Below are 19,990 nucleotides of genomic sequence, written 5' to 3' on the forward strand. Positions count from 1 at the left end.
TTGATTTACTCATTACTTAAATTATAAAAACTGATCAATGGACTTCTTGACGAGTTTTTAGTGGCAATATAGTATAAAATATTCTTTTTCTTTTATTAAATTTATTTGAAATCAGTTTATGATTGAATAGGTTGCAGGTGGTTAGAACAGCCTCCAGGAATACAAGCAGAACAAGATTGAAATTAAAAATAAATGTAAAATATATAAAAATCTACATATCTAACAGATTATTCTATCCTCCAATTTTAGCTTCTTTTCAGTGTAACAGGTGTCATCGCTCTATCTTATTACCCCTTTCTGGCTTTTTATTTTTTATTTTTTTTAAATCGGAAATAATAGTGTATGAAATAAAAACGAGCTTAAATTTGTATATTCAACAACAAGATTATTATAATTCGAAAGATAATAAAATATTATTTCTGTATTATATAAAATCGTAAAACAGCAACCTATATTGCATGAATTAAAGGTCATAAATTAATATATATATAGGCCTATAGTTCTAAGTGTATAGTTTACGATTAAATTTTGGATCTAGGAAAAATTTTTAACCATTAGATAAAGTTGTCAAGAGACGATACTAATGTTAGACAATGATTATAAAGAAAAATAACGGTGTAAGTCACAGCAGGTCCTATAGCTCTATGTAATAACAATAGCAGAAACTATTATTATTCCTGAAAAGGCTCATCTCCACCTCCACGTAGTGCTTTCATCATTCACTCCACTCCTGGAACAATGGAGATTCTTCTCGACATGCCATTCAAAACGGCTATCAAACTATTGTTCGTTTTTTCAGAAAATAAAGTCATTCAAAATTTGGTAACCAGAATGTATTTAGTGTCATTTTCGGTCTACATTTAAACCGAACAATTCTATAGTTTTTATGATAGTGTTGAATGATATAATAGAAAGATATTAAAAGCGAAGACGTAAAGAATATTTGTAAATTGCAAAGAAAAGTGTTAAGAATCAAATTTTAAATAGAGATATTGTCTTTGTTATTTTAATACATTTTAAACAGAATTTACTTATTTGTATATTAATAACCGGGCCGTCGAGAGGGGGTGAGCAATATTTCCTCGGACGCGGAGAAAACTTTGAAACCTATTGTGGTTCATATCCCTAGAAATGAATGTTATTTTTACTAACAAAAATAAAATATTTTAAAACTGATTTTTATTATAAAGTTTCATTTGTTCTAAAAAAAAAATTCATTAATTAAAAATATGGCAAAAGGGGACCATTTCCTGATTACATAAAGCTTTTACAGATGAATAAAGTAGAATTCCAAAAGTTATAATAATAAATTTCTTTCTCTTGGCGATAAAATAAATTTATCTTTCATTAATTTAATTATACTGTTTGAATTTGTTAAAATGTACTTTAATCTGATATCAAAATGTTTTTGTGTTTAAAGACATCAAACAGATTAATTTAAAGCCTATAATTTAAGATTAAAATTTTAAAAAATTACATTAAATTGAATCTCATTAAAATATACTTAACATGACATATGTTTAGTTTTTATATTTTTTATTTCTTTTAGATAAAAATTTAAACTTAAGTAAAAACGTAACTTTAAATCTATAAATTTCAATTTAATCTTCTTAAATTCTTCGACTATTTTTTTCCAAGTCTGATTTATTTATTACTATTAATAGTCCGAACTTGTTTAATTTTTTTTCGCAGTTTTCTTAGAATCATTAGAATTACGATTATTCGAGAATGTCAACTTTCTTTATTCTTAAAATAAAGTAAAAAAATGGATAAATGAAAAGATCAGTTTTACTTTTGATCAGCGTTAATTTCAGTGTTCCGGAACAATGAAAGAATTTATTTGTGTTTTAGAAATTGTAAGAATAATTTCAAGTAATTCTCACAATTAATATTATTATTAATCTTAGATACTATAATAATTTCTATTAAATATTATTTATTAATATTATATAAATACTAGTGATTTTCATATTAAATATTCTATGATCTTAAAAAGAATATAATTAGAAGAATTTTAATTTTGAATAATTAAGTAGTTAACGTCTTGTATTTTCTTGATATATTCTGAAGAAATGATCAAAGATTAAGATAAGTATGTTAATATTAGCAATAGTTTAGAATAATAGACAATAAATCACAATTACTTTTTATTATTATTTATTGGAAATTGGAATTTTATGATCAAAGTTTAAAAACATCCATTAATAATCCATCTTCTTGGAATTAAGTTAATTCGTTAGTATAGGGTTGTTGTAGGCATCGTAAAATTAATGCTAAGTGAAAGAGCTATTGAGATTCCTAGCATGTTTATGGGTGAAAGTTGGATTTTTTATAACGCAATGCAGGTTTTGGTAATACTTATTTGCGCTTTTTATGTAGACTATTGATGGAATAACAATTTTAAATGGAATTCCAACTAAAGGTTCAAGGCGTTTTTATAATAAAATATATAGCTTTGGAAGTGTCTTCATTAATTATAAATTATCCGTAAACAGTGACATGACTGTTTAATATTAATGAAGATTGATGGTTTTTTCGCGTACGAAAAATTCGAATCTATTGAATATACCATGAACAATGAATAGACAGATCCACACGAAATGTCAGAGGGATAAAAAAGACATTTTGGGATTTAAAAAAAACAACAAAAAACATAACTACTGTACATTATAAAAAGCGATAGAATGAAATAGTTCTGTTAAGATTACGATATTTTTAAATAATTAATTATAGTTTACGTACGAATATATCATATATCAAGGTTTTGAAAAATGAATATTGATAGAATCTAATGTTACAAATAGGCTTTAAGATTTATTGTGTTATCCGATATTTCAACGAACAATTTAGAACGATCCCTCTCGCTAAAAGTTGCCTTTCAGACAACTTGACCTCGCAAATCATTAGTCATTAACCATCAGATAAGATGCCAAATTTCTCCAATGAAACAAGGTCAGTGCCTAGTGATATCAGAGGTCATTGATACCAATGTCGTGTCTTCTATTCCAAATAACTTAAAGAAACAATAGAAATTATTTACGCTATATCGTGTCGATTCCGAGAGAATATCTCGAGTTATGCTTCGATTGAAGTATTTTTGGAGACCAATACAATATAAATACCGTGAAGCATCTTTAAGGATTTTAGAATCGCTTGCACAACATGTAGAGATTTAATTGTCCATAAAAAAAATTCCAAAGTCTCTTACTCGAAGGAAATTACCATCCTAAATTAAAGAGTAAAACTTTGTCGTATACAAAACGAAAGTAAAAAAAAAAGTTTTCGTTAAAAGTAAACAAACCACTTCGATGTAGGCAAATAGCTCACGACTTTCTTCGAGTCTACACTAAAGAGATTTAGACAATGGATGAAGAATATACCCTTAGGCAAGCCGGATACAAACAGATTAACTTTTGACAAAGAAACGCTGCAGATCTAATGGAACAATTTGCTGAGGCACACACATTTTTTTTCCTTCAAATTTATGCTATCTCACGTTAAAAAACGAAGACCGAATCAACAGTTAGGTTCGCTCGTCAACATAACTGACACAGATTTATAGTACCTGTCTTCCTTATATCGAGATAGACTGAGAATAGCTCCGTGGTAGGTTACTACCTCACAAAAGAGATGGGGAAAAGGCGACCCTTGTCCTTACTTCCGGAGGTTCTTACCGGATGTTCCAACATCAAGTTACTTCCGGTTGCAAGTGTTTAACTCACACAACGGTGTGACCTGGATTGTTTAGTTCGTCCCACGGACTTCAAAGTTACCGCATATATTCCCACTGAATACCCCTCGCCATCTTTGAGATGGGTCACTTGACACTTAGGGAATAAAATCACGACCATGGGAAGAAGACTTAAAAAAGAAAGGGATTGCAGTATTGGCTACAGTTTTTTTTAACTTCATCTATCTAAAATATATCCTGTACTATTTCAAAGTAGCTAGTTATACATCTGATATATCACAAAACTATTATAACTGGAATTATACATCTATTATTTAAACCAGAGAAAAGTTTAAAACTTGTTTGATAAATATAGACTTCGTCTTACAAATATATTTCTAACGTATAAGATTTCAGGTTTTTTTTTTTATTTATTTATTTATTAACTATGGTCATCGAGATATAGAAAGGAAGTGGGCTTCAGTTGCTGTAAGTCTTTCCGTTTCGTTTATCCTTTGTTAGATACACCCTTTAGGCAATACCGTGATCAACTGAATGTGAAAAGCGACTCAGAAAGAACAGGAAGTTTCATTTGAAAACTCTTATTGGGTTATCACTTTTAGAAAATGTTGAGAACTTCCCTATTCCCTGTTTAACAATCGCTTGATGAAAGATGACAAATAATTAAGTAATTTTAAGAATTTAAATTAAACTTACTGAATTTAGCAAGTTTATTTTATTTATTTTTAATTTTTTGCAGTTAAAGCTGTTTGTTATTTTCCACTCGAGCATCAAGGGACATTTTTGATTCAAACACAAGCTTCGGGAGCATACGGAGGCAACATTGTCACCTATTCTGAGATAACAGTAGAAGCAGATGCCATACCGCCTTGGGGAGGATGTCATCGAAGAAGAGGGAACAATATTATTTTGAAAGACAGGTATTGACAAAACCCAGAAAAATTTAGTTTAACAAGTTTTGTAAACATTTATTTTTTCAAAAATATAGCTAATATATATTTCATTTATTAATAGCACGGGAGGTGAAGATTGCATGAGGTGCTTTCATATAACAATGAACACTCCAAATGTATTACTTATTCATACGGAAGGTAACGGAACGTGATTTAAAATCTAAACATCTTATAGGATATTATTTTTATAAAGATTTTAATTAATTAATTTGCATTAAATTCTCTTTTATAAACAGGACTTGCGAAGTGTTATACAAAAGAAGAAGCAGCCAGAGCAACTTGTCCCAATGATCGAGATGTTATCGAAAGAAGATTTAAAGAAATTCTTTTGTTCCGTAAGTAAAGGAAGGAAGGTTATCTTATCCAAGGAAATACAAAAACTCTATTCTCGAATGCGCTAATTTCATTACAGATCTCCTCTATGATTTTTAGACCGCGTAATTCTTTGTCTTAGCGATACTTGTTAAAGGTAACTTGACACGCAAGTACAATACAAACATTAAAAAGATAAGATTTATTATAATGACATATTATACGACCTTCCTAGTTTTTCTTTAATTTTTGACCATCTTGTGTTATTGAAAGCGTTCATCAACCTTTTTTTTTACACGTTTTTATTTACCACAGGATAACACTGCTTGTCTATTGTTAAGAGACAGTTTAAACCACTACCCGGATTTGAGGATGAGTTTAAAATAAATTTAAATCAGATTCAATATCCTTATTCATGCTATTTTTCTAAATTTTATAGAAATATTTTATAGATTTAATAAATATTTTCTAGTATTTTTTCAAATCTCACATACATTAAAAGAAATATAATCTTATAATATTAATAAATTTTCATAATGAGTTAGAGTGCATTTTTATAGATAAGAATTCGTTTTCTAAAGAAATAAACAAATAAATAAAATAATAATAAGGAAAAAAAATTTGAAATAGAAAATAACAACTTCAAAAATTGTAATTTTGATTATACAATAGTATTATTATTATTTTTAAATATATCATTAAGTAACAATGAAGGTTATTATTATTAACCTATTTATAACAAGCTATAATAAATTATTAAAATTCTATACTTAACAATCTGACAGTTATTAATCTAAGTTAAAAAAATATATATAAATTTTTCTAAATTTTGTAATTATATTCTATTTTTAAGTATATAAAATTGAAAAAATTATGTAAAACTCAGATTAAAATATATTATTCGTAATCATAAATGATTTGATAAAGTGTTTATCAAATACAAAAAAAGTTTTTTTTTTTAGAATAATACAGAAAAATGCGACTATTTATAGAAATTCATATAATTGACTATTGTTTGGTGGTTCCTTAAAAATGATTAAGCTTCTCGTCATGCGTGGTTAGAATATTCATTTTTTTATTATTTTAAGCGCAATATAATAATGGAATGGCTTTCTCTATAATCACATTAAAAAGCTATATATACATATTTATATTGAACTATACACAAAAATAATTTTTTGTCATTTATACACATGTCTATATATAAAAAGCAATTAAGTGTTAACGTTTAATCTCAATAAGAAATTATAACAATACAAATCAATATTTATCTGCATAAGAAAACTCAAAAGACGAAATTTGAACTTAAAAACTTTATAAAATATATATAAAAAAAAACACGTAAGATATATAGAATAAACTCTTTAAGCGCCTAAGACAAGTCAAAATCTTCGCAACAATGCTTCACCACTGAAATTGTAGACAGTGTTTTAGATTTATTTTGTTTACTTAATCATCTATAAAGTATAAAGTATGTTTTCTATAAATCTTTTGAAATATTTCTTTATGTGAGGAGCGTGTAGGTTTATTTTTATCCTCCCTGGGCGGAGAATGCAATTACTAACTTTACACCCACTTAGTGTATGATGTCATGTCGGTAAGATGAAAGTTATGCCCAGTTTTATATAGCCTCAACTGGGGTCAGGTAGCCGTGAGAAAAAATACTCCTCCCTAAACCTCCTAACTCGGTCCCGCATTCCTTAGACAGATGATGTGAGAAAAAAAACATTTGCAGTTAGTCTAGGTTTACCAAATGGAATGCATTCGATATATATGGAAGTTTTATAGCATAAAATTTAAAAAAATGAACGTATTTAATTTGATCTTTTCAGGTAAACAACAAATAGGATCCGTTTCTACTGTGGAAAATTTATTTTGCCCTATAAATGGCCGATATAGATTTACTTACACGGCAAATAAAGGAGGATTCCGATGCGATCAACCTTTATCGGAACTTGGTAATTGCCCTAATGGCAACGAACTTGGTGTCAGATTTCGACAATGTTCTTTTCCCGAAATGGGTAAGATCATCTCTTAAATTCTAACTACTTAAACGAAATCATTAATAAATATTTTGTTTCAAGTATAAACGTCAGCGCATTTTAAAACAATAAAACCATATGCTAATTAATCTCTCGAATATTTTCAAATACAATAGCCTGTAATTTAATTACAATTATATATAATTATTAATCTAAATATAACATAAATGTAGTAATAAATCGTATAATTATCTATGATTTAAGCAAATAATTTTCATAAAAGATTCTTCTACTTTAAAACATAAAATTATCATCTCGTAGACTTAATGATACAGTATATTAAATCTATTTTTGAATATTCATTTTATTTTTTATCTTATTTAAAATGAATTAGTGTATCAAATAATTTATAAGTAAGAATATTAATATAAATTGTAATATTTATAAACAGATGTGAGTTTTTTGTGTTTGGGTGATTGGGCTGGACCCATGGGCGATCGTTATTTGGCTTTGATGGATCTACGTGAAAATCCCGATGCTAGACCAAAATATCGATGCGGGGTATGTTTATTTTATTGTTTAATAATTTAAAATGTTTTACAAAGAATGTAATGTTCGAAATTTTTGTATAAGTAATAAATAATGCGAAATATTTTCATTAAAATTTATTATATAAATTTACTTCGAAGTTATTTATATTAGAAATATTTACAAAAATCTTTATCAGTATTTTTATTAAAACTAACTTATTTATTTTAATATTTATATATATAACAGCCGTTTTACATATACATGTAATCATTTAAGATTATAATGTGAATCAATAGAAAAAAATAACTGAGTATAGGCCATTATTGAAAATTAATGGCATCATTATAATATGAAATAATTTAAATTATTTTAATTTCTTATTTGAAATTAAAAACGTAAATAAATAGACTAATATTTAATCAAGGATTTAAATGTGTTAATTTTTTTAAAACATATCTGATTTAAATCCTTGATCTTCTTCTATTCATATTAATTTAATTAAGAATTTTGGAATTAAATAATTTGTATTTAATTAATTATTTATAATGATTTTTTTATATATTATTTATGATTGAAGAGATTCGGTTTTCAATTATAACATAGTTTCATAATTTCAAAAATTAAATAAGATAACAAGACAATTAAAAACACGTAATGACAATTCTTAGATTCATAAATTTCATTTACTTATACAGCATCTCGATGCAGTGATTTATTGAATATTATTTATTATGTTTATCAGATATATTATTATAGTTTAAAATGAATAACATATTTACAGCTTTATAGACAAGACAAAACTACAGGAAGAGTATATGTATCTTTTTCGGCGGATTCAACATGCACCAATCAGTTAGCAAGCGCAACAGACGGATACGAATCTCTTATTTTAACGCCTCGTAAGTAAAGTATCATTTATTTATACTTATAACTTAAAAATACTAAAGTAAAAATATACTTATTTCCTCAATTTTTATTAAAGTACCGAATCGAAGCTTGCCTACTCAGGTAGAAACATCACGTTGTAAATTTCCAGAATGGATTCAAGGACAATGGGAACATATTAAAGTTGAAGGGAAAATATTCACATTTCGTGACTCCGTTCATTTTCAGACAGTGTCAGCTCGGTGTATTAGACGTCAAAATAACACGCCAAACGAAAGATACGTTGTATACACTGTAACTCAATGGTAAGTTATCGAAAAAAATATAGAAAAAAAAATCTGCTAGGGAGAGAGGGAGGGAAAGGAGAAAACCGATTGTCTTTAGCATAAGGTTGTTTTAAAGGTTTTTTTTTTTAGTGAATAGATTTGTGTTATGACAACATCCTGTACTTATCAGGTCAATACTGTTTCAGTGGAGACGAATCCTATAATTGTTTGTGGCTGAAGAGACGTGGTGTTAACGTTTTAGAGTTCCAGTTTGGTGAGTACCTATAATTTAATATCAGTCATTACGTCTAAAATGCTTAAATAAATTAATAGTTATTCTTTAGATGTTATATTTATTTTCAAGGAAGTTTCAACTTAGATTCATAAAAAAAAAAGTGAAAATATAATATCAAAATTTCGTTGAAAAAACTTGAATATAACTGACGTGAATCTGAATTCCTTATTCAATTTTGAAAAAAAAAATTAAATAATGATTCAATTTTATAGCTTACATCTGATCATTAAACTAATTTTTATGCCAATTTTATTCTACTCTTGTATGCCTCTTGTAATTATAACGTATTGGATACAATTACTGTGCATTGATATAGAAAATTATAGTAGTAAGATAATAACAATAAAACTAGTTAATGTAATTAAACTTAAATGAACAATTATAACTGAATAGATTTTATGTTCAAAAATAAAAGTGTCAATGATTTATTAAATAATTTTAAGGACAAGATTACAATAGATAAAAATAAATTATTCATTGTTCTAATTCAGCATTGCAATCTTTGTATTTTAAACAACGTAGGAAACTACATAAATTATATAATTTTTAATAATTATATTAAATAAGTAACTGTTTTTAATTATTAAATTATAAAAATTGCGAAGTTGAAGATTTTCGTATTTAAATTATGTTTTAAATATCTAAATTTTTATCTAAATAATATGATTTATAGATATTAAAACATTAATTTTAGTTATTGCCTTAATAAAATATTAAAAATTATAATTAAAAATTTAGATTAGAGATGGCACCTAATTTCTACCTCTAGTACCAAATTACTTAATATCTAATNAAGTGCTTTTATGACACGAAAATAGATTAAGGATTAGTAGCACCGTATTTGTTTTAAAATAGTTAGACTATTTAAAATTAATTTTATTTAATCTATTTTTTAGGCTCTCAACCAAGCAAGCAATATTCGGATACTCTTTGTAGCGACAGACAATTCAGACAGGAAACATGGATTACGCAAGGAAGTAAGTTGCATAAATATATATTCCATTATTGTTTATTATATAGATCAGATTTTTAAATTATTATTATTTATATTATAGGAATAAACATGGCTCAAATATCACCTTGTCCTATAACTGGCGATTATACTGGAGTTGTTCCTGGTACTACTACATTATGTGCAAAAGTAGCATCCGATTGCAATAATCCTGATATTATGTTCTATACAGTCAGCAATTGCGAAGATAGATCACATATTTATGAAGGTACTATCAATTAAAATCTAATGTTTCGAATGTATTTATGCGTCTATAGGGCAAACACAATTAGGCTATTATTTATTGTTTTTATCACTTTCTTCTGTAATATATTTGTACGGTACTTCTGAAATAACAGAATATCAAAGTACAAGAAACTTTAATTAGTTATTAAAAGAAATCAAAACAATTTCTATGCATGCCTATTTTTCAACTTTAACTTATGTCGTATAAATAAATAACAAGTCAATTAGCAGAGGCTAAATCCATCTTTATTTTTAGAATGGATGCGGTATTTTCATCGAAAAAGTTCTGTTACCTTCGTCCACACTCGACGTGACATCAAATTAGAAAGTAGGTCCATTCAAAGTCACATATACATGCACAGCCACAAAAACCATTTCAAGTTTAGCACAGCACGGTTCACTGCACTTTCCACATTGCACATTTTATTAAAATAGGGGATAGAGACTATAACAATTCGTTTAGTTTTTCGAGCAGTATTTTTAAATTAAATCGTTTTAGACTATTAATGTTAATTTTAAAAAATTTTATTTAGAAAGAGAATATAAATGTCTTGGTAGCTGGGAAGAAAATGGAATATTATATACGTATACTCAAAGACGAGATATGCATGGATTTCAATGCTTTGTAAGTGTAAAATTAAATAGTTTATAAATAATAATTTTTTTAAAAGGTTTTCATTATTTACCATTTAATTTTTCATTAACACTTATAGTCGGGAAAAATTCTTCAAAATGGCGAAGAAGCATACATAAAAGAAGCTGGAGAAAGCTGTATAAGAGGCGAAGATCCTCTTATTTACGGAATGAAAATAATGAAACAAGGTATTTAGTCAACACAATTATTAATTAATTAATTAATGTTGTTAACAATTACAGAAATTTATCGTTATTGCTTTATTTCAGCATCCTGTCCTCAGTTACCTCCGGTAACTTTCGTTCCAGTCAATCCACCATGGATACCATCAACTCCATCTGTTGCCAGACCACCTTCACGAGATCCATATTGGTATCAAACAGAACCAGAAGAATCTACAACGAAACCATGGAAACCAATCACTCGTACGTAAAATTCAAAATATAAAAGAAATTTACAAAATTTAATTTCAATTATTAAATTAATTTTAAATTACAGGTCGTCCTCCACCAGAAACTACAGCTTCAGCTAACGTTTCCAGATACAGTTCGGTCATTTTTGCGATATCGGCGATATTTTTAGCGATGGCAGAACATCTACTACATTAAAAAAAAGTGCCTTAAAACTTTAAAATGTGAATTTTTAAAAATTTTACATTCGTATAATAATTCTCTAACGTTGGTAGAATCCCGTGGAGAGAATTAATCCATTCATCCAATGCAAAACTGAGCCGAAGAATGTTTTGCGGTAACAACACTCAAAGTCAAATGGACAATTCCAAAGATTCAGATTCTAATTAAAGAAACCAAAGTGCTTATTAGTTCCTACACAACAGTGTAGTTGCAACAGATACCGAGAGTAAGCCAATTTCCACCTAAATAGATGCAACTGTGATTTGATTTTAGTCCACCAAGTCATTTTTGTACCTATCATCACACACACACACACACACACACATATATATATATATATAAAGACTTTATACATATTTTACATGTACATCTAAATTCGATTGTATTTGTAAGATTCTTTAATATGTAAATTGTTCTTCAATTAGCAAAAACTAGATATTTTTGTTAAATAGTAGATTATAAATAATCAAAAACTGTAAATAGCTTCTACCTGAAAGAATGTTTTTAATTTTTTTTTAATTTTATTTTATTATTATTATTTTTTTGAAAGAATATGTCATCGAGTTTTTGAATGTGTGAAAAATTTGTATTATAGTTTCTATTTTCTATTTATATAATCTCGAATGAATGAATAAAATATTTGTATTATAATAATTTGAGTTTTGTTATATACTTATAGCAATATAAACAAATGTAAATTGAATTATAATTAATTATGAATTAATTATTAAAACTTTTTAATTAAAAATTTAATAGTGATATTAATAGAAAAATTAATTTAACATAAATTTTAATTAAAAATAAAATTTATTTGAATATAAATATGCATTTTGAATGATGAAAAGATTTATTAATTGGCCAAGATTTCTAAACCGTGGTTGTCCTTTGAAATACGTTCGCCGATCCGCCATATTTAGTCCAGTTGATACGATTAATATATTTATAATTTAGAGTGATCAGATATTCCGATTTGAGGTGACTGTCCCCAGTTTAGCATTTTTTAAAATACAGTGTTTGATTTAATAATAAATCTTTAAATAGAGCAATTTTATTAACACATCAATATAATAATATCAATTTATAGGTCAATAAATAAGTAGTAAATGAAGTTACATCAGATTTAGACACCATTTTCACTGATGTTGAAATGTGTCCTTGGATTGTAAATGATATTGTCCGTCTAATTATATTAATATATGTGCATTTTTCACTAAAAACAGTATGTGATATCGCCAATTTTATAAATAAAAGGAAGTTTGAACTAAGAACCGCAAGATGATAGCGTGAACAGGACTAAATATGAACGCACGTTATTATTGATAGAATGCGGTACTCACAAGTCGTATCGAAATCAAAACCTAAACGAGCGCCATCTGTGAAACAAAATATAAACTAAAATTGTGTTAAGGAGCTAATGAATATTTTATATTAATTATATTATGGNTGTACACAATATTGTATTTATTTACTTCCTACTGATCATTTGGATCTGCCACAGCAAATAGGCATATACAAAAACCATCACTTCAGGTAAAAAAAAATACAACAAAGACGGTTGTTTAAAGCTGGGGTCACATTTACAGAAAGACCCGACCCTCTACTCAAATGGAAATTCACGGAAGAAATCATAGCTTCTTTAACGAAAGTCCAACGGTCATCGCATAATGGAACCCAGGATACCTGATGTGATTTTTAAAATTTATTTATAGTAGAAAAATTAAGATCTGGAGTTACCAGTAAATTCCAAAGATTTAATCCCAATAATAGAAATAAAATAGTTTCTGATTTCGTTTTTGTGATTCCAATTTAATAATTAATTACACAACTGAGAATGTAATCAGAAACTCCTAATTTTATGCTTAGTTTACACAGAGAGCAAGTTGTTAGTTATAAGTGTAATGAATATTGCAGAGGTGGCCAAACTTTGTTATCGTAGGAGCCATATAACACGTATCAGAAATGCGTGAGACTCGTATTCTATATTGGAACGGTATTTTATACCTAACCTTTATATATAACTTAATGTATATAGAGTAATAGCACTAAAGTGTCGGACCCTACCCCTAAATAATAAGGAGTCCGATTTACGAGAGTCGTAGTAAGGGTCTAGAAGAGACACAATTTGGCTACTGTGGGAATATTTCGTCGACAGTAATATCCTTTGAGGCGAATTTTTCTGTTTTGTGAATTACGATTGCGTTTTAAGATGAACTTTTTTGCTTAGAAAAAACATTTATCACTAATCAGACGTACACTTCGTTTCTATTCGAAGTGAACCCTAAAAAGACTTGAAAAACAGTCAATAGAAGTGAGACTCACCCCATTCAACCATTCGGAAAGACAATCTATTTTATTTACGAAAAATTGTGGGAATCCAAATCATATTCCAATTATCTGTCGATAGGCTGAACAAATTATCCGGACAGACAGTCCATGAAAAATTTCTGGGGTTTCTGATTATCTCGATCCAGAACGAAACGGGTTGTCCCAAAACGGCAACTAACGCCTGTACCGTCCTTTTGAATTTTTGTGGGAACATCACCCAATACTGAAACATAAAGATTATGTTATGGAACCGAGTGTTGACCCAATCCTGGTTTATTGAAATGTTTATTGAAATGAAGTAGCAAGAACAAAATTTCTTCTTTAATAGTATAGCAGAAGACTACTTTTTGCCAACGTTTCCTTAAAAAAAAAAAGTCATGATTTCCTCCTCGTTTTCTTGGAACAAACTAAACAAACAAATAAATAAAATAAAATTTATTGGTTTTTATATTAATTAAAGAATTATTGCGGAAATTTACTACAGCAGCCTAACCAATTTGAAATCCGATCAGAGAGAGACTGAGGCTGAATTCAATAGGTCTCGTGTTGAGTCGATCAGAAATCGAGAAACAGGTCCGACCCTCTACTCAAATGGAAATTCACGGAAGAAATCATAGCTTCTTTAACGAAAGTCCAACGGTCATCGCATAATGGAACCCAGGATTTCACGACAGTGGTCTTCTCATTTGCAGATGAAATCATAAAGACCAACAGCATTCGTGAAAAGCCAAAACAGACGATACTGTAAATTCGATACGGAGTCCCCACAGTAAAAATCAGAAATTAAGCCGCCGCGGATATCCTCTGGACTAGCTGTCGATTACGGTGTACTTTCAAAATCTTCACCTTTCCCTGCGTTACATGTCAATAAAAAGCATTGGTTGATTCCAATACACCAAGAAATAAAACGAAATAAAAAATCGATATTACTTATGTTTTAAACTTAAAATATAGAAATATTAGCCACTTATAGTATTGAAAACAAATTTTAATTTAGCGCTCCCTAATGATCTAACGCGAGCGCTCAAGCCGTCGCTGCGCTTCAATCAGGGACGGTCAGTTCTACTTCTTTTTAAATATTGATACATATCAATTTCGTACTTGATTGATTTTTAATCATTCTAAACTAAGAATCAATTTTTTGACAATATGAAGTTATTACTTTAAAAACATTTTGCAGAACCATTGAAAATTATCGATTATCCGAATTGATTTGCAGGTGATTCCGATAATTGAAGATTCTGATAAGTGGATTAATATGTGAAATTTCATAGTAGCAGCACAGTATTGTACACAATATTGTATTTATTTACTTCCTACTGATCATTTGAATCTGCCACAGCAAATAGGCATATACAAAAACCATCACTTCAGGTAAAAAAAAAATACAACAAAGACGGTTGTTTAAAGCTGGGGTCACATTTACAGAAAGACATCACTGAAAACGTTAACTGAAAGCCAAATCCAGAAAAATTTTACATCCCACACGCGTAAAATTCTGGAAAATCAAGTCGAGAGGTGCTCAGTAGAAATTTTTTCAGGTCATGTAAAATGTAGATGTTGACCAACCAGATCCCTGGGAGTGATGACGTGTTTACAATGTCACTGACGCTGCTGTGTTGACTGAGGCTAAAAAGGAGAAACCGCGTATCTTGCTTCTCTAACTGCACTTCGTTCGCTTTTCTTATTGCCTTTCTACTAGAACAGTCATCTACACTTTCTAGGGTAGCAGTATTGTGTTTCCATTTTTCTTTTAATGTCCGAAACATTTGCTGCTCCCACACCATATTTTTCAGCAACATGTTTCTCAGATTCTCCTTTTTCAACGCATTGACAGTCTCAACTTTTTCTGCCATAGTATGAACAACATTTTTCTTTTCTGCAAGTGTACAGACATGACTGGTGTCGCATTCACAGAGAACGTAAGCTCACCAGTGGCCAAGCGGTCTTTGTACCCTGAACACTGGTGAGTTCAGTTGTGGGTACTAGTTATTAGCATTTACAATTTTTTATAAATTCATCCCAACCCTCAAAATTAAGTTTTTTGTCATTTTATAATAATCAAAAATATAAAAAAAATTTAAAAAGTATCTTCAGTCATATTTCTAATACTAAACTGAAAAATTCATAGATATGAAATTGTGCAACCGATTCAGGAATTTGGATTAATAAAATACAAAAACGGAACGTATGCAGGAAGTTTAGGACAATTGGTTAACAAGGTACTTTAGTCATTTCATGTTTACAAGCATTTAAAATAAGACGTAAATGTTCTCTATTATTTTATAAAATTTGATATTAACTTTGAAGTTATTTATAAAGTTTTTATAATTATGTATAATCGTTTTCAATCATTTTTTTATTAATTAACAACTCGTGCTTCTTAAGTACTTCATAATAGAAAATTATTCAATATTTAGGAAATTTATAAAACGTATCAGACAAATTTTGAATTGTTCGATATAACTTATAAAAAACTTATTTTTATTACGAAATACAATTTATGTAATATTAATTGAGAACCCGCTTTTAAATTTCTTTTCATTTTAAAAATAATAATCGTCTTATTAATTGTTTAAAACTATTTTTATGTAGCAAGCAGACTTTTCATTTTATCCCTCAAGTGTGACGTATGAACGCTTTTCTTTAATGGAATTCACATCTTACGTCAAGGTATATCACGTACGATTTATTGCGACACAAAGAACTTTGAAAACGAATTGGAAAACAATTTTGAAACCTTTTTCTCTCGAGGTAAATTATCACAGTTAAGTATTCAAATTTCTGTAATTTTTTTGGATTTTTATCAATCTGTACATTTCGGACCTCATATGTTATATATAAGTATCTAATTGAATGGGCCTTTAAAATTTGATTAAAATCTATTTAAAAAATATCAGATTTCTCTAAATTTAAAACTAAACATCATTCAATATTGTTTAATTACCTCTATATTGTTGATATNAAAATTTAAAATAAAATATCATAACAGATGGCGCCACAATTAATAAATCTAACAAAAAATCACTTATAAATCTAATCACAACGAAATAAATCTAACAAGTAAGCCTTAGTCTTGGGCAGTTGAACCACATGAAAAACGCCGCCAAAACGTCTAAAGAACACGCTTCTTTAGATGTTTTGGCGGACTTAAGGCAATATTCCAGTCACGAGGCCCGGTTAGAAAGGCAACGTTGTGCAAACAGTTACTACGAATGGAATAAGGGCAGAATATGACGATTACGCAGTACGTAAACGAGTTCACGAGTAACGCTGATCAATTGAAGAAAGCGGAATAGAAATCCCAGAAGAATTACTATCGATTATGCTCCTCGGATCACTATCGGATGAATATGAAAATTTTAGTGTAGCCATAGAGTCACGTGATGACATACCGTCGCTCCAAAACCTTATAGCGAAATTAAAAGAGGAGGAAGCAAGACAGAGGGAGCGCGTTACGAAGCTAACTGAGAACGAGCGAAGTGACGCATTGTTTTCAAAGGAAAAGTCCGACAGTATAAAGCAGTCACGAACGAATTCGAGGGAAAATAGTACAAGATTCAGAGGCCAAAGGTTTGATGGAAGGTGTTTTACTACGGTAAAAGTGGACATATCAGTATAAATTATAAATCGAAAACGAAACGCACAGACGTAAAAGTTACTAGCGGTGCCCTTACTACAATCGCAAGCAACGTGGAATTCAAAACGGATCGAAAAAGTGGTACTGTATTTAGATAGTGGTGCAAAAAGACATATGTGTAACGATCCATACAAATTCTTAACTCTAGATCAAATTGAACAGTCTAACGTATATACTGCCACAGAGAATTATGTGCAAGCAGTTGGTATAGGTGATGTGAATCTCAATTTGAAAGTAAATCAAAGAGCAATACGTTCCGTAAAACTATAAGTCGTATCATATGTACCGGAATTGCGCCACAACCTTTTATCGGTAGCAAGCGTCACCAACAAAGGATACATTGTAGTATTTAAGAAGAATTATGCAATCATCAAATGTAAAGATGGTACTACGATGCTAACAGCTACGAAACGTCAATGAAGTGGAAGACTAAACGATGTTTTCGGCAGAAACTACTGACAAAAACCTATTAAAGTGGCACCAAAGATATGGGCACATAAACATTAATGATTTAAGAAATATGAAAATAGAACAACTGGTCAAAGGTATGGACCAACGAAAGCAAGAGAATTAAACTATGAAATATACAGTACCTTAGATCCAAAATACGTGTTCAATCATTTAAGAAGTCGCATCACCGAGAGAAAGAGATTTTGGACTCAGTGCAATCCGATATATGTGGTCCGATGAAAACCGTATCGTTAGGAGATGCAAAATATTTTGCAACGTTTATTGATGACTGTACACGGTATATGGAAACTATAATGCTAAAATGTCGCTCAGATATACTCCAAGCGTTCAAATCTTATAAACGAAGGGTCGAGAAACAAACAGGTTAGCGAATCAAAAAGCTACGTACGGATAACAATAGAGAATATTTATCGAACAAATTTAACAAATTCCTCGAAGAAGAAAGAATCGTACGACAACTAATTGTCGAGGATACCCCACAACAAAATGGTGTAGCTTAACGTGCAAATCGGACAATTGTCGAAATGGTGAGGAGTGTAATGTTGCAAGCAGGTCTACCTCAGTCACTACGGGCAGAAAAATCAATACAGCCACATTTCAACGAAATAGGAATGAGACAAAAGCCTTCGATGGAAAAACACCGAATGAGCTATGATTTAAGCGTAACCTTATACAGTGGTACCTCAGGTTACGAACGCCCCATCATACGAAATTTTCAGGATACAACATGAAATTCGAACATATTTTTGCTCCACGATACGAACAAAAACTCACCATACGACGTTACATTAGTTCGCATTTTTCATTTGTTTTTCTTACTACAGTTATTTTTTTTAATGTATTACTTGGCTTTAATTTGAGTATGTTTTTCGCGTTGGAACGAATTATTTGGTTTTACATGTAATCGTATGGGAAAAGATGATCCACCTTACGACATTTTCATGATACGATCTCAGTTTCGGAACGGATTAATTTCGTATCCTGAGGTACCACTGTATTGGTTTCTTTAAAATTATCGGAAGTAAAGCTATAGTGCTGGATAAGACTCGAAAATGAAAATTTCATCCGAGAGGCGATGAGTGCGTGTTGGTCGGATACTCGATTGAGTCAAAAACGTATCGACTTTGGAAACTAGGCACTAAACTGTCATCATAGCACGTGACGTAAAATTTGTTGAAATAATCCACACACCTTTCTGAAGAATATCTCCTCTGAGCCAGATTTTGCTGATGAAACACCAAACGACATGTGTATAATGCCGCTAAATCAGACGACAGAGATGAACAGTGAGGACGATACAAATTAGATGAAGAGTCAGATAATGAATCGAACGTGGACGAATATCTAGAAGAAGAACAATAAGAAATTAAAGAGGGGAGTCGCATGGGCCAACGAAAACGAGGTCGTCCAAAAATTCAAAGAACGGGAGAACGCGGAAGACCGAGAAAAGTTTATCAAGTGGTTAAAGGCAAAATTCCAGACCCCGAACATGTATATGAAGCGTTAAATCGAGACCGATAGAGAGGCATGACTAACCGCCATGAAAAAGAAATATGACAGCCTACGTGAGAACAGCACATGGATCTTAGTACCGAGGCCAAACAACAAAGAAAGTGTTAAATCGTTGGGTATTTAAAACAAAAACTAACCAACAAGGTGACAGAAAAGTATAAAGCGCTACTTGTAGCTCGAGGTCATACCTAAGAAAGAGGTATAGACTATGGTGAAATTTTTGCTCCAGTCGCTAGATACGAAATAATAACATTACGCTTACGTGCAAGGTAATTTATCCAATGAAATATACAGTACATGGGGCAACCCGAGATGTTTGTCCTGGGCGAACAAGAAGATAAAGTCTTCAAACTGTTGAAACCTTTATACGGATTAAAACTGTCAGGAAGTGAATGGTACAAGAAGATAGATGGCTTTATCACGAATATTGGAGACGGGCGCACAGCAGCTGATCCATGCGTTTATGTAGTCGGGAACGAAGAAGATCGAATGACACTCATCGTTTATGTAGACCATGGGTGGCCAACTTTTGTGTACATAAGATCTACTTTTTATCTTAAAAATATGTCGTGATCGACTAGTTGTCGTAGGCATAGTCTAAGTCAGGGATGGGCATCCCACGAC

The 19,990-nt window shown here is 29.9% G+C and overlaps 1 protein-coding gene across 1 annotated transcript in view; it reads left to right on the top strand.

The window, feature by feature from the left end:
* Positions 1-12,069, top strand: part of LOC111630705 — a 37,787-nt gene extending 25,718 nt beyond the window's left edge. The window contains exons 3-16 of the mRNA XM_023374850.1: positions 4,431-4,611; positions 4,706-4,782; positions 4,881-4,979; positions 6,789-6,977; positions 7,390-7,499; positions 8,251-8,368; positions 8,452-8,659; positions 8,827-8,894; positions 9,812-9,892; positions 9,971-10,135; positions 10,686-10,777; positions 10,866-10,974; positions 11,056-11,211; positions 11,285-12,069. Of these exons, the coding sequence (XP_023230618.1) occupies positions 4,431-4,611; positions 4,706-4,782; positions 4,881-4,979; positions 6,789-6,977; positions 7,390-7,499; positions 8,251-8,368; positions 8,452-8,659; positions 8,827-8,894; positions 9,812-9,892; positions 9,971-10,135; positions 10,686-10,777; positions 10,866-10,974; positions 11,056-11,211; positions 11,285-11,394 (1,763 nt within the window). The 3' untranslated portion in view covers positions 11,395-12,069. The remainder of the gene's footprint in view (positions 1-4,430; positions 4,612-4,705; positions 4,783-4,880; positions 4,980-6,788; positions 6,978-7,389; positions 7,500-8,250; positions 8,369-8,451; positions 8,660-8,826; positions 8,895-9,811; positions 9,893-9,970; positions 10,136-10,685; positions 10,778-10,865; positions 10,975-11,055; positions 11,212-11,284) is intronic.
* The last annotated feature ends 7,921 nt before the right edge of the window (positions 12,070-19,990 follow it).

Source organism: Centruroides sculpturatus, unplaced genomic scaffold (assembly GCF_000671375.1).
Source record: "Centruroides sculpturatus isolate CEXI.00-Female unplaced genomic scaffold, Cexi_2.0 scaffold376, whole genome shotgun sequence".
Lineage (NCBI taxonomy): Eukaryota > Metazoa > Arthropoda > Arachnida > Scorpiones > Buthidae > Centruroides > Centruroides sculpturatus.